This window comes from Lampetra fluviatilis, chromosome 48, assembly GCF_964198595.1.
Source record: "Lampetra fluviatilis chromosome 48, kcLamFluv1.1, whole genome shotgun sequence".
Classification (NCBI taxonomy): Eukaryota; Metazoa; Chordata; class Hyperoartia; order Petromyzontiformes; family Petromyzontidae; genus Lampetra; species Lampetra fluviatilis.
In genome coordinates, this window is record NC_136322.1 from 7603657 (window position 1) to 7626699 (window position 23043).

Consider the following 23043-nt stretch of genomic DNA (forward strand, 5'->3'; position numbering starts at 1 on the left):
ACTTGGTGGAAACCATTGGGGTTGACTGTTTGAGATCAACTTGGTCGAAACCATGGGGGTAGACTGTTCGACAATTAACTTGGTGGAAATCATCGGGGCTAAAACAGGCGTAGTAATTAAGAGTGTGTCAGTTTGTTACACTCAGAACTGTAAATACGTTAAGTTAGAAATAAATCTCTACTTCTACAAAAATGTACGTCTCTAAATAACTTTTTTACATATATATGTATAAAATGTGTGTGTACGAGTGTGTGGTGGGGAGCGGTAGTGTAGCAGTTAGCGCTACGCTGTGCTAAGAACCTAGCAACCGAGTTCGATTCCAGCTCACGGCCAACACCGGTGACGATTATCTGAACCGGTCCTGGGCCTCCTCCCCTAGGTCGACTTAGCCGCAAATGAGTAGCTGGTGTGGTGTGTAAACATCGCCATTGCGGAGACAAAGGCGGCCGGGCGTGGTGCTGGTCACCCACCCCCCACGTGTGCCTTGCCGGCATTCTTGGGTGCTGCTGCTACCCGCTACTACTAACGGCACTTTCCCCCACAGCCTGTTGAGGCTACACAGTAGATATTTGTCTTTGTGTGTGCGTGTGTGTTGCGTCCCCCCATCCCCCCTCATGCCCCAAATGTACAGCTATTTCAGCTTCTTGTAGAGGAAGAAGCCCGCAGCGACTAGCGCCACTCCGCCCAGCACCGCGCCAATCACTGCGCCTGCCAACGCTCCAGAGTCTGGGGAGGCTATGGGAGTGGGGGGCAGGGGGGGGGCACAGAAGGGATCACCCAGAGTGGGGGGACAACAGCTGAGCAGTCGCGTTCTTCTGCTCTCTCTGCAGAGGTTAGCAGTTCTAGCACCGCGGCTGCGCTGGATTAGTCCGTGCGTGTCATGATCTTCATCGTCGTCGTCACCGTCGTCACCCATGCAGCATCGTCAACTGCAGCCAGTGGCGATGTTTACTGAGCACCGCAACCAGGGCACTCATTTGTAGCAGTCGACTTAGGTGAGGGCCCAGGACCGGTTCAAATGTTTGCCACTGTTGTTGGTCACGAGTGGGACTCGGACTCGGGTCTCTGGGGTCCGTAGCGCTGCACAAGGTGTACGTGTATACGTTTCACTTCTTTGCACCGTAAGTGGCCAACCGCGCTAATCCGAGGTGCAGGCAGAAGGACATTAAACTAAAGGTGACAACAAGTAGTTCAAAAGAAATTAGTTTGTCAATCTAGATGATGATTTTAAAGTGCACGGCTCCGGTGGCTTCCTCATATCGGAAGGAAGAGCATTCCAGACGGCCACAAAAGCAAATCGGACAGTGCTGCGCAATGCGGCGACCGCCATCTTTGTTCGACGGCTAAGCCAGAAGTCGCTGCTGCTGCTACTGCTGCTGCAAAGATGACGACCAGAATTCGCGTGATGGTGGTTTACGCTCCGTGACGAGATCGGCGAGCGATTGTCGTCCATTTGTGGCGAGCACTTTGTGTGTAATGAGTTCCGCAATCGGAAGCTGGACAGAGGCCATGCTCCATGGGGTGGGTCACAGCGTCACATCTCCCGAGATGTTAACTACCTCGCCTGGTATGCAGGAAGTCGTGGGTTTGAGCCCGACCCTGATGCCTCCGGCCGTCTGGAACACTCTTCCTTCCGATATTAGGAAGCCACTGATGCTGTGCACTTTTATATCATCATTTAGATTGACAAACTCTATTTTTTAGAATTACGTGTTGTGTTCAGTTTGCTGTCCTTACCCCGCACCCCCAATTAGCACGGTTGGCTACGTACGGAGTGAAAGAAGTTCAACATACACAACTTTAGATTTTGTGTGGTCTCTCCGAGGTTACGTGGATTCTGCCCTCCACATTTAAAATCGACGTCACGCTTTCAGAGTGTTTGGCTGCTGCTACAAATGTCCACACGATGATATTGATGACGATAAGCCACTTAATCGAGCTATCATTTAGCGATAGCCAGGTCGCTTCTGAAAAAGTGTTACATAGCCCTCAGTGGGCCTTATCTGGTAAAAAAGAAAGAAAGTTGATAGTACTCACCGACCAAGGTGGAGATCGGCTGAGATAAGAAAGTGTCCATGAAGAGGGCTTGGTTCCCAGCGCGGACGGAGCGTGTGCCCGGGATGTACGTGTACGCACGGAAACTGAACCTGTGCCGCCAGGAGGGATGAAGGGGTTTGGGAGGGGGGGGGGGGTCGCGCGGAAAGGCAGGACAGCACAGCGCCAAGGAGGGTTTCCATTGAGAAATTCCACGCCGTACGTCAGGGGCGTCTGATCGGCCCACGTAGCTGCGCTGTCGCGTTTATATTCTGATTTCGTTACAGTGAGTTAGAAAATATAAGAAGGGGCTTCATCACAACATGTCAAACCCACACGGTTTACCCCGTATTCTCGTACAGGGAAAATTTCGTTTTCAGATCCACACTCCGTAGAGCCGTTTCAATACGGGCAAACACTTTTTTTTTAATGTGTCTGTTTGTTTGTGTTTCTCCCTTGTGATGGGACTGTGTAGAATGAACGTTGAGATTTATAAGGGGTACGGGGTGACCAATAAGGTCTGATTTGGTCTGTAATAAGGTAGGGCACTGATAAGGAGTTGACAGGTATGGGCTTCAACCCATTTCCTGGTTATAAAAAGGTGTTAAGATCTACACTATGGGAACCTCATTTGCCAGTAAAAATATGATAATTGGTTCTTTACCCTTCTATCTGGCAACAAAACTGACACCTTTTTACCTGCAGGTATTGCGGTCTATGCAAACATGACTCCTTGTAAAAAGGTGTCAGTTTTGTTGCCAGATAGAAGGGTAAAGAACCAATTATCAGGTGTTAAGATGTTTTAACACCCATATAGACCCCCACACACACACCTATTGCAGAGGCATCATCAAGTCCGCAGTCGCCACGCATCATACTTTTGGTGAAACATGCAAACGAACATGCTATGACATTACAGTACAATCCCCTCTTCTTAATGACGCCAATTGGTTTCCACAAAGCCTGGTCGTTAAGTGATTTTGTCATTAAGCGACCAAAAGTTAATTATAATATTTAAACAATGGATATTAATCAACAATATTAAAGTAGGATTGTGCGACCAATATCATCCATGAAATGTTTTTTTTGGTTAGATCTCGTAAATATATAAATGTGTCATTAAAATCCGCCACCACCCGACACAGCCAACTTTTAAGGGTAATCACACCGGCGTGTTGGAGAGCCAAGCCACAACATTTACAATCAGAGTACGACGTTTCACCAGTGATTACAACTAGCTTCATCAATGCATTAATTCATATTTACTGCACCTACAACAGCCCATCGTTAGCAGGGAAATGGCAAGTATGAGAACACATTGGGTTCTATGGAGGCACTAAACTACACTATACAAAACACTGCTATACACTACACTACTTTACACTGCTATACACTACACTACTATACACTACACTGCTATACACTACACTACTATACACTACACTACTATACACTACACTACTATACACTACACTACTATACACTACACTACTATACACTACACTACTATACACTACACTATACACTGCTATACACTACACTGCTATACACTACACTACTATAAACTACACATTGGGCTCTATGGAGACCCATTGTTAAGCGATCAGTCGTTAATAGGAGGTGCTCGTTAACAATAGTTCTACTGTTTTCGCATTGAAAGCGATTGGCCTACACCAGAAACAGCCTCCTTCACGGCCTAGTGCAACGAGCGCGGTGGCCTTACAACAACGTCTCCGTATATATTCGCTCGGCAACCGGAAGCCAATGCAGCTTGGCAAGCAACCGGACGGGCACCAACGGTGTCAGACGGTGCAGTAGCCCCGTCACCACGCGTGGCCTCAAGGAGCACCAACGACAAAGGGATGTGTAAAAAAAATAGATATTTGTCGTGATAACGTCAAGATGAACTTTCTACGACAACGCACCTGTACTTCGTGTTCGGCTTCAGGGCACCGTCGACGAAGCCGCCCTTAGTGGCGCCGGTGCCGACTTTGACCAGCACGATGGCGCTCGGGCTTTTGCACTCGGCGGGGTAGACGCGGTCGTCCACCTGGTACACCGCCGTTGTGCCGCTCGTGTAGTCCGAATACTTGCTCAGCGGCCATTTATTCTCGGGCTTTTCGTTGGTCGTCTCTGCAAGCGAAGGGACGCGTCAGCCATCCGGTGTGGCGAGGTGGGAATTTATCTTACGGGACCCTTCTTTTCATTTTTTCTTACCAGTATCCGAAATAAAAAAAAGTTTTTACCCTTTTCTGGCAATAAAGCAACCGGCTCAACCTGAGCTATAAGTGCTCCGACGCTTGCATTGCCTTGTTATTACTGTTCACCTTTTGGTGATGTTCTCTGGTCGATCGACAAGGCTGGGAAGACGGCTTGCTGCTGCTGTCTCTGATGTAGGCCGATCAGTTTCCAAGGCAATGCATCACACATTATCAGAGCCATGTTTGTTTGCACGTTTTGCCACAAGTACTGCATGTGGTTGGTTAATGCAGACGTGACGCCATGCAAAAGGGATCTCTGTTTGGTGTTTGAACACCTTAACACCCGCAGTTGTATTGAGGTCTGAGATTTGTCAAATTTCCCGTCGTTGCCCCATAAAATATACAAACAGCAATACAGAACGTCCTCCATTTACATTCTTCCTATCCCATTCCGATGAAGCACGTACACGTACATCGTCAAAACGGAAGTAAAACATGACTTGTTTGGTACCAAGACTCCCCCCCAGGGTAGGGCGCGTGGCATAGTTTTAGCACCGGCTATCGTAGAGAGGCGGCGGTCGTGTTGCTACACTTCTCTGCGGTGAGTAACGATGCCTTGAAAAACAACGGCACTTGCTACTAGACCTTTCTAAGTGAGATGAACCACAAGTCGCTTGCAAGTTCCAAGATTCAGACGTGAACAGATTTGTCTCCGGCTCCTCGGGTTTTTCCCTCCATTTTTAGAATCAATGTGATGCGTTTAGAGTCTTTTGGCCGCTATACATTTCCACGTGATGTTGATGATGATGCTGACGACGACATCGGCCACGTCGTTGAACTATCATTTGTGGCCAGGCCGCTTCTGAAAGAGAGCTACACAGCTCAGTGGGCGTTTCCTGCCAAAATAAAAAATAGCTTCTTTAGTTATCGTCTTTCCTGCCCACGTACCCGCGGATTCCTTGACGATGACCGTGTAGTACTTGAGGTCGCCGTTGGTGGTGGCGAACCAGCTGCAGTTGAAGGTCAAGGTCAGGCTGCTCGGGGTCGCCACATTCGGCATCGAGTTGATCGTCACCGGCTCCGAAATGGCTGGCGGAGCTGCTCGCGGCCATGGTGGTTGGACGCATACGCACAAAGACAACGATCCCCCGTGTAGCTTTAACAGACTGTTGGAGCAAGTGACGTTATCGAGTAGCAGCACTGATGAAGGCCGGCACTGTGTCACACGAGGGGGTGGGTGGGCAGCACCAAGCCCGCCCGCATTTGTCTCCGTCGTGTGGCAAAGTTTAAAACACCACCCCCCAGGTAATCGTTTGAGGCCGGGTCGACCTAGGGGAGGCCCAGAAGCGATTCAGGTAATCGCCACTCAGTTGCTGGTGGTCGTGAGCGTGGAATCGAAGCTCCGGTCGCCGGGTTCGCATCGCAGCACGATGACCGCTCCCACTACCGCTCCCCGCACATCCACCGGATAAGCGGGTGAGGTCAAAGGGTCGCGCCGCAACCCCGTGAGCACTTCGCCCGTGCCCACCGCTTTTGCAGGAACGTCACAGACTCGACGTAGCTCTGGAGAGCCCCATTTACGAGGACACTTTGGTTGACTCTCCGATGTAGGAGCTACATCCCGATGAGCCTGTTTAGGGGGAGGGGGGGTGGAGCACGTTTGTCTATAACGCGGATGCAAATTAGATGCAATGCGATTGAGCGGACGGCACCACGGTCGTAACGGCTGCCCCGGCATAGCGTCGTCATCGTCATCGCGCAAGGCGTTGGGATGCTGCTGGATGCATCTAGACGCTAGAGGGGAGGTGTACGAAATAAGCTGTTGCAAAAAGTATTCTGACGAATGTTACAAAGATACTTCGCTGCACTAGATTCCTCTACTCACACAGATTACCGCATGTGCATTTGCGACAGATGGACGCGTTCACTCACCGGTCACCTCAGTCTTTGCGGTGCTTTCAATGGTTTGACTTTGCAGAGATCCGGCAATGGCCGTGATGCTGACCATGTAAAGAGTGTTCGGCTTCAGTTGTTCAATTGTGGTGAACGTTGTATTGGTTCTTGTGCTCGATTGTAAGCCACTAAATTGATCGCCCGAAGGATATCTGATTATAAAGTAGAGGTTCTCATTTGAAATGCTGATGTTTTGCAACGGACTTAAGCCCTCAAACACCCGCAAAAAAAGATCAGTAATTACACCGATGGGGAGAGACCAATTGCAGTAAATATTCTCCGAGGAATTCTGGAAGCATTGAAATGCACGGACAGGAGCTGGATCTGTAAAAGGATAGAGATATGTAAGCATGATGATCATCATTGTACAATAAACAAAAATGGAACTGCTATGTTCACGGTCGTCATGAAATATATTCCCATATATATTAACTGCTCTGAAGTTCAGCGAATATTAAACATGCAGAATCTTGTACTTTATTAGATTAACTCCAGGATTTAACCCTGGGCCCATGTATATTCTTTGTTTTTTTCCCACCTGATGATGGACGCTTGTGTTGAACCCGAAACATCGTGATTTATTTTAGTTGTTTTCATTTTTTTTTACCTACGTGACTTTACCGAAAAAAAACAAAGAGTATGAATCCTTGCAGTCACGAAAGCTTCAAATCTAGAATCTGTGTCCATGTATTTTATATCTTTGGGATATATGCTTCAGGCTCTTGCATTATGTTACATGAGCAATTTAACATCTTATTTCACCAACAGGTCCTTTATTTTGAGTCACCCGGCCACCAAAATAAAAGTACTCATGAAAACAGACACGTGCTAAGACTATGACTCCTCCGTAGAGAACACTGATAGAGAAGTGACCAACTTGCTCGGGAGTCAGACACGGAGCATGCATCGCCAAGATCTTGGGATTTAATCTGGCGGTTCAGCCACACGTGATTAAACTTAATTCTTAACCCTTTCCACTTCCGATGACGTAAAAACAGTACACATGACGTACGCCTGTACGTCATCAGTTTTTACATCATCGGAAGGGGAAAGGGTATGTACATGTGTACGTCATCAGTAATGTAAAAACTGATGACGAACATCTGTATGCCATCAGTGTGTACGTCATCAGTTTTTTTTTCTTTTCGATTCCACACACGTAATCGGAATGGAACCAGATGAAGAAACCAAAAGTAAAATAAATGTAGGCTCCACACAGGGCCACACGGGAGGGCGTGCAGCACAGTGTGGTGCCAGCTATCGTAGAGTTGCGGCAGTCATGTTGCTAGGGTTCTTTGTGGCGAGTAACAAAACCTCTAAAAACAACGGCGCTGCTACTACGCCTCTCTCAATAAAATTAACGCACAGCCACCTTGTGCATTCCAAGATTCGGCGGTGAACGGGACATCCCGCAACCTGCAACTTTGCAGACGTCTCGGGAACGGGAGAAGGGTTAACGTTGCCAAGCTGATGACCTCCCACCAAAGTTGTGTGATGCCGCCGCCGCGAAGCCGCTCTGCAGGCGCCCCATCTACGACCTCGCCACAACCAAGTGACGGGCCCGACACTGCTTCCCCCTCACGACCCCCCAGATAAACACACCCTCACACATTTCCCCCCCCCATAGAGCTCCGAGGGGAGGTCACCTGGCCGACAGGTTTTCACCCAGAAGCCCTCTCATAGGGATAATCTTCACGGTTTCCTGCGGCCAGGGAATTGGGCGATCTCCCCCGATGCTAACTCGCACCACGGCGCTGTGACTTGGGTTGAGATTACATGGTCACGGCGGGGCTACCCAGCCACCGTGGTTAAAACGCACCCCCACACACGGGTCGGCAGGCAGGTAGGGGGGCGCAGCCACGAACGGCGGGAAGCCAGGGTGGGCGTCTGATTGGCAGGGCGCGTGTGCTTGTGCACGGCCGCCGGTGCAGCAGCCAGCGGCGGGCCCTTTGATATGGAAACCGGGATGTGGACGGCGATGAGAGCGCGAGTACTGCGGCGCAAGACAAGCAAACCGATTGGCTGAGAAGGCCCTCGGATTAGCGACAGCTTTATTTGATGTGGGTTAACAATAAAAGGGGGACGCAGAAAGGTAAAAGGTCTCTTGCTTCTCGAGTCAGCCACCGGGGCAGTCGTCTCTTCAGGGCAGCTAATCGAACGTCCGTGAGACGAGTCGAAGTGCTGCGAGGACAGGCGCACAGGAGCGGCGAACCGTGAGTAAGGGAGAGAGAGGGAGCCGGTATTGAGCGTAATAGCCAAAGAGGTTTAAGTCACAACCGACCGGGGTACAGACCATCGGGAAATAGTGTAAGCCTGCCTTGCCGATTCCTACTGACTCAACAGTGGCTCACAGTCAGCCGGTAATAAATAGTTAATAACTCACCACAGTCTCGTGTGGATTCTACGAGTGTGATGAAAGTGAATTGTAGTGTGTGTGGTGGAAGAAACGCTGCGCCCGCAGGACTCCGCGAGGGCGCGTCTCGTCCTCTGGCCTCTACCCTCCGCGCCGCGTGTGTGTGCATAGGCGTGAACGACGGGTTAACGCGCGGATCTGACCCTCTATTAGGTTATCCTTACGTTTGCGCTGCGTTAACTGTTTAGCGTGTGCCCACGGGGAGCGACGGTAGACTCGCAAGGGTACATGTGAGATAATTAATACGGCTTTGGTTTAGTGTGTGCCCACGGGGGGGGGGGGGGGGGGGGTGCTGAAAGCGCGTGGTGCTGTGTGTGTACGCTTGTAACGTGGGTGGTCGGTGTTTCCACGGGTGCGCGCTCCGTTCTGTGGCCGTGTATACTCGCACTGCGTGGGGGCTCACACCCACCGTAAACACCTGTCCCACGGCCCTTTAAACGAGCGCTATCACCCGCTCACGGCGGCCGCGCGTGTGCGAGCAACGCCACTGCCCTCCGACCTCCGACCCCCAGCTGCCATGCTATTTGTAGAGTGTGCACGGGGTTGAGCAGTAGCGTGCGGGTAGTTATTACCAATGTTTGAGGGAAGGCACGCGGAGGGTGTTTGAATGACCAAGGTGGCCAAGGGGCCAGCCGAGAGTTATGTCTCACAGAGAGGAATCGGGGGCCAATAGCCCCCACAGTTGCAGTCAACCAAATGGGATTAAAAATATTGGTTTGACTGTCACGAAACTCTGATGTGTACATAAAAAAGGACATTCCAAATAAAAATCTGTTGGTAATCTGTTTCGAGGCACACGGGGATCGCACTGGTTTTGTGAAGAAAACACAAATATGGCTTGATGCTTAATTTCCCGAAATACCAAACCTCTAGACCAGTGGTTCGAAAGTTATTTGGCACGCTCGCCTCCAATGAAGACCACAGACCAAGACGGCCACAACGAAGACGGATTATATCTCCACACCTCCAGGTCAACACACTGCTAGTCAGGCATTTTTCTCATGCGGTGGACGTTGGGGGTGTTTTATTTTCATTCGCTACAATCTGGTGTTGATCTTGTTCCCTGGACACATTTGCAATGTGTGTGGAGAAAGTGGAATGAAAGAAGTCAAAAGAGTCGGATGACTACAGCTGGTGAGATGGTGATGTGAAATAAAACAAAGTCAGAAACCACGACTACTTACCTGGCACTTTACCTTATCTTATATTTATATAGCACCTTTATCAAAGGCGTTTTACAAGGGTTGTAAGTGGTACAATTAGGGTAGCTAAAGGTCATGTGGTGAATAGGATGGGTATGAGGAGCGAGATTAGTGGGTACGGGAATTACAGGGGTACCTAGGGATGGAGGAAAGGATGGGCCAGGGAGAGGCGGTGGGGGCCTTGAGGGAGGTGCTGAAACTAGACAGGGAGGGTGCTTCGTGTGGAGGGGAAGTGTGTTCCGGTGCAACGGGGCAAGAAAGGAGAAGGAGCGGAAACGAGTATTGTACACACGGAGAAGGGTGGAACGGTTAGGAGTAGGAGAGATTGACAACGGAGAATGAGGAATAATCTATTCACTGGCATCCATCATATAGACGCCATTGCAAATCGTCCATCACGCATCTGGCATCTTGCCGTGCGATTATGGTGGAGCTGTTGTTTACGGGAGCTTCAGAACGCTACCGAGTGGTGGCGCTTGCGGCAGCCTGTACAGTACATAGAGTACTGTACTACTGTATACTGTACTATTAATGGCCCCCAATGCTTCCCTCCAATCAACTTAAAATGCTCCACAACTGACTGGTGACTACCTCTGTTAAAAGAGTATGTTATTTCTCATCTCATCGTTAAAATAGAGGCTTACTTTATTTCTTTCGAGTTTTATGTACTTGGTAAATTTGGTGAACCGTAAGTATAACTCTCAGATAACCAGCATATTTGATTTCACCAGCACCCTCCATTCCCCTGCATGCTGGATAACATAACTTTTTGCTGTACAGTAGAACCCCTCTTAATGACCAGCCCTGTTATCGACTAATCACTTAACGATGGACCTCCATAGAGCCCAATGTGTTCGCTAACCGACCATTCACCCGGTTAACGACCGGCTTAGAGACGAGCACAAGACCGCCAATTTCGGCCAATAGGCGAGCTACAAAGTGGTCTGACTAGGCCTCGGCCAATCAATGACGTCTATTCCTAAGCGTTGGGGCATTGTTTACGTTCGGTGTCTGCTGCGCTTTCAAGTGGAAACATCTACTCACTTAACGACCAAAAATAACTTAACGACCGGTTTCGTGGAATTAATTACTGTCATTAAGAGGGGTTCTACTGCAAGAGACAAGAACAATGACTAACACGGGAATAGACGTGAATGGGGGAAGACCTTGGCAAGATACGGAAAGTCAAAGGCTGACAACAAGAATACATTTGGCAAACTCAGCTGACCGATAAAATGCATCAATAACGAGTGCAGCATGGCAGAAATGTAATGGAATCTTAGTATAATGGGTGTAAAAGGTATGTAGGTATGGTACTTACAGGTTCTGACTGAGACTATGTCTGACTCTTGGGAGTTGTTCCCGCTGTGAGCAATTACGGATGCATAATAATTCATGCCTTGAACCAGACCAGTAAAACTTGTAGAGGTTGATGGCACAGTGAGGTAATGAATAAATACATTATTGTAATTTGTTTTGGTTCCATTTAAGTAGACCGTGTAGTTGTCAACATCTGAAGTCGGCGCTACCCATGAGACCGTCAGGACTGGAGAGATGATGTTGCCGTTGATGGTGATGCTGACTATGACTTTTGGAGGTACTGCAACGGCAAATACAATCATTGACGCAGACTCATTTCAAGGGCTACATATCCAATGGACTACAGCTACAAAAGGAACGTCTGACACATCAGATGCAACCGTTATGATGTATGTGATAAGGAATTCCATTTGACTCCTTGGACATCCAGAATCAGAATATTGTATTTAAACTGGAGCACGGGGGTCAGCTAGGTACAAACGGGAAACAATACAAAAAACTATAGGAGTGCAAAACACCATCGACTCGGTATTCGTGAGTTCTTCTTTTTTATGAACATTTATTTTACAAATAAACTAAATTAATCCTTCAATTACGTCAGAAAATCTCCTTCGCCCTACCTGAAACAGTAATCTTCAGCTTTCCACCTCTGCTTTATAATGATGTTGACTCATGTTAAACTGTAATCATTTATTAAATTGCACTACATCTAAACATGTAGATAATTACTATTAAGTAATCAATCACACATGCATGCTTATGCTGTGTAAATGCAAAAGTGTGCAACAAATGTAATATTTAAAATTCTGGCAAATTATTTAATGTTGTCGATAATTAAGGAAATATTAAATAAATGTGTTAAATGTTGTCGATTTTTAAGCATGTATTACCACAAATATCAAAGATGACAGAGATTACGTGATGATGAACGCTGCGTATACGTACAGGTCTTGGCAGTGACGATGGCTGATGTTTGAGAGTTCCTGCCACTGTGCGCTGTTACAGATGCCTGGTAACTTCTACCAGGAACCAGATCTGTAAACACTTGTGTTGTAATGGTGGAGGTCAAATTGTAGCTCTTCACTGCTGCTGGGTTATTGGTTTCATTCAAGTAGACCGTGTAGTAGTCAACGTCTACAATAATAATAGGTGCCCATGAGACCGTCATGGCTGTAGCGCTGTTGATGATGATGGTGGCATTGACTGTTGGAGGCACTGCAACGGCAAAACAATATTTAGACACGTACACGTTTCAGGGGCTGTATTTGCCATAAACTAAAGTCATTAAAGTAACACCACGTCAGATACAACGGTTACTGTGATATGGACTTCAATTGGACTCGGACATCCTCTCGGTATTCGAGTGCTCTCCTGTTTTCATGAACATTTATTTTACAAACAAACTAAATCCTTCAATTACGTCAGAAAATCTCTTCAGCCTTCCAATGCCAGTAAACTTCGGTCTTCCACCTCTGCTTTACAATAATGATGACTCACGGTATACTGTCATTATTTGTTAATTTGTATTGAATGTTAAATATGTTAATTACTATGAAGTAATCCTATTATCCGTTGCGTTAGTCACCGGTAAATCAATATACTGTAGAGTAGAATGTTTTTTTTATTTAGTTTCCCGGACCTTTGATTAAAATGGTGGGCAATATATGTAGCTAAGAAGTTCAACACAATTAGGAACAGATTAACGTAATCCATAAGCACAGGGTTGGACATTTTCTTTTTCTAAAGCTTGTAGATGTTTTATGACGAAACATGTTTGATAATTTAACATATACAACACCTGTTGATTTAATGTGTCCCTATTAGCAAATGTACAATTGATTCGATGCTTTAAAAGTACACTACAAACATAACATTTTTAAATCTTGAAAATGTCTTCATATGTTGTTTATCATTAAAGACGTGTTAATTACATTATTTAATGTTGTCGATCCTTAAAGACGTATTAATTACATTATTTAATGTTGTCAATAATTGGGGACAAATTTACGAAGTGTTTAAAATGTTGTCTATTTTTGAGCATGTTTTATACAAATATCAAACATCAATGCGATTACACGAAGATTAATGCTCCATATACGTACAGGTCCTGGCAGTGACGATGGCTGATGGTTGAGAGTTCCAGCCACTGTGCGCTGTTACAGATGCCTGGTAACTTCTACCAGGAACCAGATCTGTAAACACTTGTGTTGTAATGGCGGAGGTCAAATTGTAGCTCTTCACTGCTGTTGAGTTATTGGTTTCATTCAAGTAAACCGTGTAGTTGTCAACGTCTACAGCAATAATAGGTGCCCATGAGATCATCATAGCTGTGGAGTTGTTGATGCTGATGGTGACATTGACTGTTGGAGGCACTGCAACGGCAAAATCAATGTTTAGACACGTGCACATTTCAAGGGCTGTATTTGCCATAAACTAAAGTCATTAAAGTAACACCACGTCAGATACAACGGTTACTGTGATATGGACTTCCATTGGACTCGGACATCCTCTCGGTATCCCTGTGCCCTCCTGTTTTCATGAACATGTATTTTACAGATTTGAAGCTTTCGTGACTGCAAGGATTCATATTCTTAGGTTTTTTCGGTAAAGTCACGTAGGTAAAACATCACCATGGAAGTGGAGAAAGACGGTAAACTACCATTCTTGGATATTCTGTTTGAGAGGAGGCCTGACGGATCCTTGGGACATTCTGTCTACAGGAAAGCCACCCACACAGATTTCTACTTGAAACCGGATTCCCGCCACCACCCATCTCAAAAGAATTCTCTCATCAAAACGCTATACCACAGAGCCCATGGCATTTCTGACAAACACCACCTCACCGGTGAATTAAGACATGTACATCGGGCCCTCAGGATGAACGGATACTCTGACCGTACTCTCCGCCAAGCTGTCTCTCCCACCACACAGAAACAGCCACAGGAAACTCCGGCCAAAACCATCACGTTACCATACATAGCAGGCGTGACCAAAAAGATCTCCAAAATTCTAAACAAACATAAGATCCAAGTCCGATTCAATACAGTGCATAAAATTCGTGATCTGATTCCATCTGTGAAGGATGTCGTTCCTGACTTACAGTATCCTGGAGTCTACAAATTGAGTTGCATTTGTGGTGATTGCTACATTGGAGAAACGAAACGTCATGTTTCTGATCGTGTCCGCGAGCACAAGTCAGATCTGAAACACGGCAGAACTGATTCTTCTGCCGTTGCCGATCATTGCTACAACTCGGTGGGCTCTCATGAAATTGTCTTTTCCGAGACCAAGGTTCTCTGCAAACCTCCCGGCTACCATCAAAGGTTTGTACACGAAGCCATACAAATATACAAACACAGACATTATTTCAACCGTGATGATGGGTACAAACCTAGTAATCATTGGAAAGATGTTATCAACCACGCGAAAAAGACTTAATTACACTTTTTTGGACCATCCTATCTGACAGGCACTATTTTACTTTACTTTACCGAGTGTTAACATCCCCAGTTATTTTTTAACAATACTCTCTTCACTGTTCAGCCAGCATTGGTATAAACATGGACATTTTCGTTCTTTTGTCTATCAGTTGTATCATGTGTTGAGCACTCCGTGCCGTCATGTGTTGAGCACTCCGTGCTGTCTTTGAGCCCCGCCCCCCTCCCTCCCGATACGTTTCCCATTCATTGGCTATCACATTCTGATGAGCCCCCCCCCCTCTCCTCCCCGCTTCATGTGTTGAGCACTCCGTGCCGTCATGTGTTGAGCACTCCGTGCTGTCTTTGAGCCCCGCCCCCCTCCCTCCCGATACGTTTCCCATTCATTGGCTATCACATTCTGATGAGCCCCCCCCTCTCCTCCCCGCTTCATGTGTTGAGCACTCCGTGCCGTCATGTGTTGAGCACTCCGTGCTGTCTTTAAGCCCCGCACCCCTCCCTCCCGATACGTTTCCCATTCATTGGCTATCACATTCTGATGAGCCCCCCCCCTCTCCTCCCCCCTTCATGTGTTGAGCACTCCGTGCCGTCATGTGTTGAGCACTCCGTGCTGTCTTTGAGCCCCGCCCCCCTCCCTCCCGATACGTTTCCATTCATTGGCTACCACATTCTGATGAGCCCCCCCCTCTCCTCCCCCCTTCAACTTGCTTATAAGGGATTACATCTTGAATCATTGCCTCACTTGATGCAGCTAATTCGGCTGTGACGGTCCCACCTGATGACGGAGACTTGTGTTGCCTCCGAAACGTCGTGATTTTTGTTTTATTTTATTTTCATTAATTTTGATGTTTTACCTACGTGACTTTACCGAAAAAACCTAAGAATATGTATTTTACAAACAAACTAAATCCTTCAATTACGTCAGAAAATCTCTTCAGCCTTCCAATTCCAGTAAACTTCGGTCTTCCACCTCTGCTTGACAATAATGGCGACTCACGGTATACTGTAATCATTTATCAATTTGTATTGAATGTTAAATATGTTAATTACTATGAAGAAATCCTATTATCCGTTGCGTTAGTCACCGGTAAATCAATATACTGTAGAGTGGAATGATTTTTGTTTATTTAGTTTCCCGGACCTCTGATTAACATGGTGGGCTATATATGTAGCTAATAAGTTCAACACATACCTAAAATATGCATAAAATATACCGATATTAGGAACAGATTAACGTAATCCCTAAGCACAGGGTTGGACATTTTCTTTTTCTAAAGCTTGTAGATGTTTTATGACGAAACATGTTTCATAATTTAACATATACAACACCTGTTGATTTAATGTGTCCCTATTAGCAAATGTACAATTGATTCGATACTTTAAAAGTACACTACAAACATAACATTTTTAAATCTTGAAAATGTCTTCATATGTTGTTGATCATTAAAGACGTGTTAATTACATTATTTAATGTTGTCGGTCCTTAAAGACGTATTAATTACATTATTTAATGTTGCCAATAATTGGGGACACATTTAATAAGTGTTTCAAATGTCGTCAATTTTTTAGCATGTTTTGAACAAATATCAAACATCAATGCGATTACACGAAGATTAATGCTACATATACTTACGGGTCCTGGCAGTGACGATGGCTGATGGTTGAGAGTTCCAGCCACTGTGCGCTGTTACAGATGCCTGGTAACTTCTACCAGGAACCAGATCTGTAAACACTTGTGTTGTAATGGCGGAGGTCAAATTGTAGCTCTTCACTGCTGCTGGGTTATTGGTTTCATTCAAGTAAACCGTGTAGTTGTCAACGTCTACAGCAATATTAGGTGCCCATGAGACCGTCATGGCTGTAGAGTTTTTGATGCTGATGGTGACATTGACTGTTGGAGCCACTGCAAAGGCAAAACAATATTTAGACACGTGCACATTTCAAGGGCTGTATTTGCCATAAACTGAAGTCATTAAAGTAACACCACGTCAGATACAACGGTTACTGTGATATGGACTTCCATTGGACTCGGACATCCTCTCGGTATTCGAGTGCTCTCCTGTTTTCATGAACATTTATTTTACAAACAAACTAAATCCTTCAATTACGTCAGAAAATATCTTCAGCCTTCCAATGCCAGTAAACTTCGGTCTTCCACCTCTGCTTTACAATAATGGCGACTCACGGTATACTGTAATCATTTATCAATTTGTATTGAATGTTAAATATGTTAATTACTATGAAGTAATCCTATTATCCGTTGCGTTAGTCACCGGTAAATCAATATACTGTAGAGTGGAATGATTTTTTTTATTTAGTTTCCCGGACCTCTGATTAACATGGTGGGCTATATATGTAGCTAAGAAGTTCAACACATACCTAGAATATGCATAAAATATACCGATATTCGGAACAGATTAACGTAATCCCTAAGCACAGAGTTGGACATTTTCTTTTTCTAAAGCTTGTAGATGTTTTATGACGAAAAATGTTTGATAATTTAACATATACAACACCTGTTGATTTAATGTGTCCCTATTAGCAAATGTACAATTGATTCGATACTTTAAAAGTACGCTACAAACATAACATTTTTTAATCTTGAAAATGTCTTCATATGTTGTTGATCATTAAGACGTGTTAATTACATTATTTAATGTTGTCGGTCCTTAAAGACGTATTAATTACATTATTTAATGTTGTCAATAATTGGGGACACATTTAATAAGTGTTTCAAATGTCGTCCATTTTTTAGCATGTTTTGAACAAATATCAAACATCAATGCGATTACACGAAGATTAATGCTACATATACTTACGGGTCCTGGCAGTGACGATGGCTGATGGTTGAGAGTTCCAGCCAATGTGCGCTGTTACAGATGCCTGGTAACTTCTACCGGGAACCAGATCTGTAAACACTTGTGTTGTAATGGCGGAGGTCAAATTGTAGCTCTTCACTGCTGCTGTGTTATTGGTTTCATTCAAGTAAACCGTGTAGTTGTCAACGTCTACAATAATAATAGGTGCCCATGAGACCGTCATTGCTGTAGAGTTGTTGATGCTGATGGTGACATTGACTGTTGGAGCCACTGCAACGGCAAAACAATATTTAGACACGTACACGTTTCAAGGGCTGTATTTGCCATAAACTAAAGATCATTAAAGTAACACCACGTCACATACAACGGTTACTGTGATATGGACTTCCATTGGACTCGGACATCCTCTCGGTATTCGAGTGCACTCCTGTTTTCATGAAGATTTATTTTACTAACAAACTAAATCCTTCAGTTACGTCAGAAAATCTCTTCAGCCTTCCAATTCCAGTAAACTTCGGTCTTCCACCTCTGCTTTACAATAATGATGACTCACGGTATACTGTCATTATTTGTTAATTTGTATTGAATGTTAAATATGTTAATTACTATGAAGTAATCCTATTATCCGTTTCGTTAGTCACCGGTAAATCAATATACTGTAGAGTGGAATGATTTTTTTATTTAGTTTCCGGACCTCTGATTAACATGGTGGGCTATATATGTAGCTAAGAAGTTCAACACATACCTAGAATATGCATAAAATATAGCGATATTAGGAACAGATTAATGTAATCCATGAGCACAGGGTTGGACATTTTCTTTTTCTAAAGCTTGTAGATGTTTTATGACAGAACATGTTTGATAACTTAACATATACAACACCTGTTCATTTAATATGTCCCTATTATAGCAAATGTACAATTAATTCGATACTTTAAAAGTACGCTACAAACATAACATTTTTAAATCTTGAAAATGTCTTCATATGTTGTTGATCATTAAAGACGTGTTAATTACATTATTTAATGTTGTCGGTCCTTAAAGACGTATTAATTACATTATTTAATGTTGCCAATAATTGGGGACACATTTAATAAGTGTTTCAAATGTCGTCCATTTTTTAGCATGTTTTGAACAAATATCAAACATCAATGCGATTACACGAAGATTAATGCTACATATACTTACGGGTCCTGGCAGTGACGATGGCTGATGTTTGAGAGTTCCAGCCACTGTGCGCTGTTACAGATGCCTGGTAACTTCTACCAGGAACCAGATCTGTAAACACTTGTGTTGTAATGGCGGAGATCAAATTGTAGCTCTTCACTGCTGCTGGGTTATTGGTTTCATTCAAGTAAACCGTGTAGTAGTCAGCGTCTACAGCAATAATAGGTGCCCATGAGACCGTCATGGCTGTAGAGTTGTTGATGCTGATGGTGACATTGACTGTTGGAGGCACTGCAACGGCAAAACAATATTTAAACACGTGCACATTTCAAGGGCTGTATTTGCCATAAACTGAAGTCATTAAAGTAACACCACGTCAGATACAACGGTTACTGTGATATGGACTTCCATTGGACTCGGACATCCTCTCGGTATTCGAGTGCTCTCCTGTTTTCATGAACATTTATTTTACAAACAAACTAAATCCTTCAATTACGTCAGAAAATCTCTTCAGCCTTCCAATGCCAGTAAACTTCGGTCTTCCACCTCTGCTTTACAATAATGGCGACTCACGGTATACTGTAATCATTTATCAATTTGTATTGAATGTTAAATATGTTAATTACTATGAAGTAATCATATTATCCGTTGCGTTAGTCACCGGTAAATCAATATACTGTAGAGTGGAATGATTTTTTTATTTAGTTTCCCGGACCTCTGATTAACATGGTGGGCTATATATGTAGCTAAGAAGTTCAACACATACCTAGAATATGCATAAAATATACCGATATTAGGAACAGATTAACGTAATCCATAAGCACAGGGTTGGACATTTTCTTTTTCTAAAGCTTGTAGATGTTTTATGACGAAACATGTTTGATAATTTAACATATACAACACCTGTTGATTTAATGTGTCCCTATTAGCAAATGTACAATTGATTCGATACTTTAAAAGTACACTACAAACATAACATTTTTTAATCTTGAAAATGTCTTCATATGTTGTTGATCATTAAAGACGTGTTAATTACATTATTTAATGTTGTCGGTCCTTAAAGACGTATTAATTACATTATTTAATGTTGTCAATAATTGGGGACACATTTAATAAGTGTTTCAAATAGCGTCCAATTTTTTAGCATGTTTTGAACAAATATCAAACATCAATGCGATTACACGAAGATTAATGCTACATATACTTACGGGTCCTGGCAGTGACGATGGCTGATGTTTGAGAGTTCCAGCCACTGTGCGCTGTTACAGATGCCTGGTAACTTCTACCAGGAACCACATCTGTAAACACTTGTGTTGTAATGGCTGAGGTCAAATTGTAGCTCTTCACTGCTGCTGGGTTATTGGTTTCATTCAAGTAAACCGTGTAGTTGTCAACGTCTACAGCAATATTAGGTGCCCATGAGACCGTCATGGCTGTAGCGTTGTTGATGCTGATGGTGACATTGACTGTTGGAGCCACTGCAACGGCAAAACAATATTTAGACACGTGCACATTTCAAGGGCTGTATTTGCCATAAACTGAAGTCATTAAAGTAACACCACGTCAGATACAACGGTTACTGTGATATGGACTTCCATTGGACTCGGACATCCTCTCGGTATTCCAGTGCTCTCCTGTTTTCATGAACATTTATTTTACAAACAAACTAAATCCTTCAATTACGTCAGAAAATCTCTTCAGCCTTCCAATGCCAGTAAACTTCGGTCTTCCACCTCTGCTTTACAATAATGGCGACTCACGGTATACTGTAATCATTTATCAATTTGTATTGAATGTTAAATATGTTAATTACTATGAAGTAATCATATTATCCGTTGCGTTAGTCACCGGTAAATCAATATACTGTAGAGTGGAATGATTTTTTTTATTTAGTTTCCCGGACCTCTGATTAACATGGTGGGCTATATATGTAGCTAAGAAGTTCAACACATACCTAGAATATGCATAAAATATACCGATATTAGGAACAGATTAACGTAATCCATAAGCACAGGGTTGGACATTTTCTTTTTCTAAAGCTTGTAGATGTTTTATGACGAAACATGTTTGATAATTTAACATATACAACACCTGTTGATTTAATGTGTCCCTATTAGCAAATGTACAATTGATTCGATACTTTAAAAGTACACTACAAACATAACATTTTTAAATCTTGAAAATGTCTTCATATGTTGTTGATCATTAAAGACGTGTTAATTACATTATTTAATGTTGTCGGTCCTTAAAGACGTATTAATTACATTATTTAAAGTTGTCAATAATTGGGGACACATTTAATAAGTGTTTCAAATGTCGTCCATTTTTTAGCATGTTTTGAACAAATATCAAACATCAATGCGATTACACGAAGATTAATGCTACATATACTTACGGGTCCTGGCAGTGACGATGGCTGATGGTTGAGAGTTCCAGCCACTGTGCGCTGTTACAGATGCCTGGTAACTTCTACCAGGAACCAGATCTGTAAACACTTGTGTTGTAATGGCGGAGGTCAAATTGTAGCTCTTCACTGCTGCTGGGTTATTGGTTTCATTCAAGTAAACCGTGTAGTAGTCAGCGTCTACAGCAATAATAGGTGCCCATGAGACCGTCATGGCTGTAGAGTTGTTGATGCTGATGGTGACATTGACTGTTGGAGGCACTGCAACGGCAAAACAATATTTAAACACGTGCACATTTCAAGGGCTGTATTTGCCATAAACTGAAGTCATTAAAGTAACACCACGTCAGATACAACGGTTACTGTGATATGGACTTCCATTGGACTCGGACATCCTCTCGGTATTCGAGTGCTCTCCTGTTTTCATGAACATTTATTTTACAAACAAACTAAATCCTTCAATTACGTCAGAAAATCTCTTCAGCCTTCCAATGCCAGTAAACTTCGGTCTTCCACCTCTGCTTTACAATAATGGCGACTCACGGTATACTGTAATCATTTATCAATTTGTATTGAATGTTAAATATGTTAATTACTATGAAGTAATCATATTATCCGTTGCGTTAGTCACCGGTAAATCAATATACTGTAGAGTGGAATGATTTTTTTTATTTAGTTTCCCGGACCTCTGATTAACATGGTGGGCTATATATGTAGCTAAGAAGTTCAACACATACCTAGAATATGCATAAAATATACCGATATTCGGAACAGATTAACGTAATCCCTAAGCACAGAGTTGGACATTTTCTTTTTCTAAAGCTTGTAGATGTTTTATGACGAAACATGTTTGATAATTTAACATATACAACACCTGTTGATTTAATGTGTCCCTATTAGCAAATGTACAATTGATTCGATACTTTAAAAGTACGCTACAAACATAACATTTTTTAATCTTGAAAATGTCTTCATATGTTGTTGATCATTAAAGACGTGTTAATTACATTATTTAATGTTGTCGGTCCTTAAAGACGTATTAATTACATTATTTAAAGTTGTCAATAATTGGGGACACATTTAATAAGTGTTTCAAATGTCGTCCATTTTTTAGCATGTTTTGAACAAATATCAAACATCAATGCGATGACACGAAGATTAATGCTACATATACTTACGGGTCCTGGCAGTGACGATGGCTGATGTTTGAGAGTTCCAGCCACTGTGCGCTGTTACAGATGCCTGGTAACTTCTACCAGGAACCAGATCTGTAAACACTTGTGTTGTAATGGCGGAGGTCAAATTGTAGCTCTTCACTGCTGCTGGGTTATTGGTTTCATTCAAGTAAACCGTGTAGTTGTCAACGTCTACAATAATAATAGGTGCCCATGAGACCGTCATGGCTGTAGAGTTGTTGATGCTGATGGTGACATTGACTGTTGGAGCCACTGCAACGGCAAAACAATATTTAGACACGTGCACATTTCAAGGGCTGTATTTGCCATAAACTAAAGTCATTAAAGTAACACCACGTCAGATACAACGGTTACTGTGATATGGACTTCCATTGGACTCGGACATCCTCTCGGTATTCGAGTGCTCTCCTGTTTTCATGAACATTTATTTTACAAACAAACTAAATCCTTCAATTACGTCAGAAAATCTCTTCAGCCTTCCAATGCCAGTAAACTTCGGTCTTCCACCTCTGCTTTACAATAATGGCGACTCACGGTATTCTGTAATCATTTATCAATTTGTATTGAATGTTAAATATGTTAATTACTATGAAGTAATCATATTATCCGTTGCGTTAGTCACCGGTAAATCAATATACTGTAGAGTGGAATGATTTTTTTTATTTAGTTTCCCGGACCTCTGATTAACATGGTGGGCTATATATGTAGCTAAGAAGTTCAACACATACCTAGAATATGCATAAAATATACCGATATTAGGAACAGATTAACGTAATCCATAAGCACAGGGTTGGACATTTTCTTTTTCTAAAGCTTGTAGATGTTTTATGACGAAACATGTTTGATAATTTAACATATACAACACCTGTTGATTTAATGTGTCCCTATTAGCAAATG

The 23043-nt window shown here is 43.5% G+C and overlaps 1 protein-coding gene across 1 annotated transcript in view; it reads right to left on the bottom strand.

The window, feature by feature from the left end:
- Nucleotides 1–631: 631 nt before the first annotated feature.
- Nucleotides 632–23043, bottom strand: part of LOC144947975 (receptor-type tyrosine-protein phosphatase beta-like) — a 55794-nt gene continuing 33382 nt past the window's right edge. The window contains exons 9-18 of the mRNA XM_078877404.1: nt 22129–22398; nt 20942–21211; nt 18568–18837; nt 16194–16463; nt 13226–13495; nt 6168–6512; nt 5184–5333; nt 3960–4167; nt 2038–2147; nt 632–735 (exon numbers count right to left, since the gene is read on the bottom strand). Coding sequence (XP_078733530.1) covers nt 632–735; nt 2038–2147; nt 3960–4167; nt 5184–5333; nt 6168–6512; nt 13226–13495; nt 16194–16463; nt 18568–18837; nt 20942–21211; nt 22129–22398 — 2267 coding nt within the window. The remainder of the gene's footprint in view (nt 736–2037; nt 2148–3959; nt 4168–5183; nt 5334–6167; nt 6513–13225; nt 13496–16193; nt 16464–18567; nt 18838–20941; nt 21212–22128; nt 22399–23043) is intronic.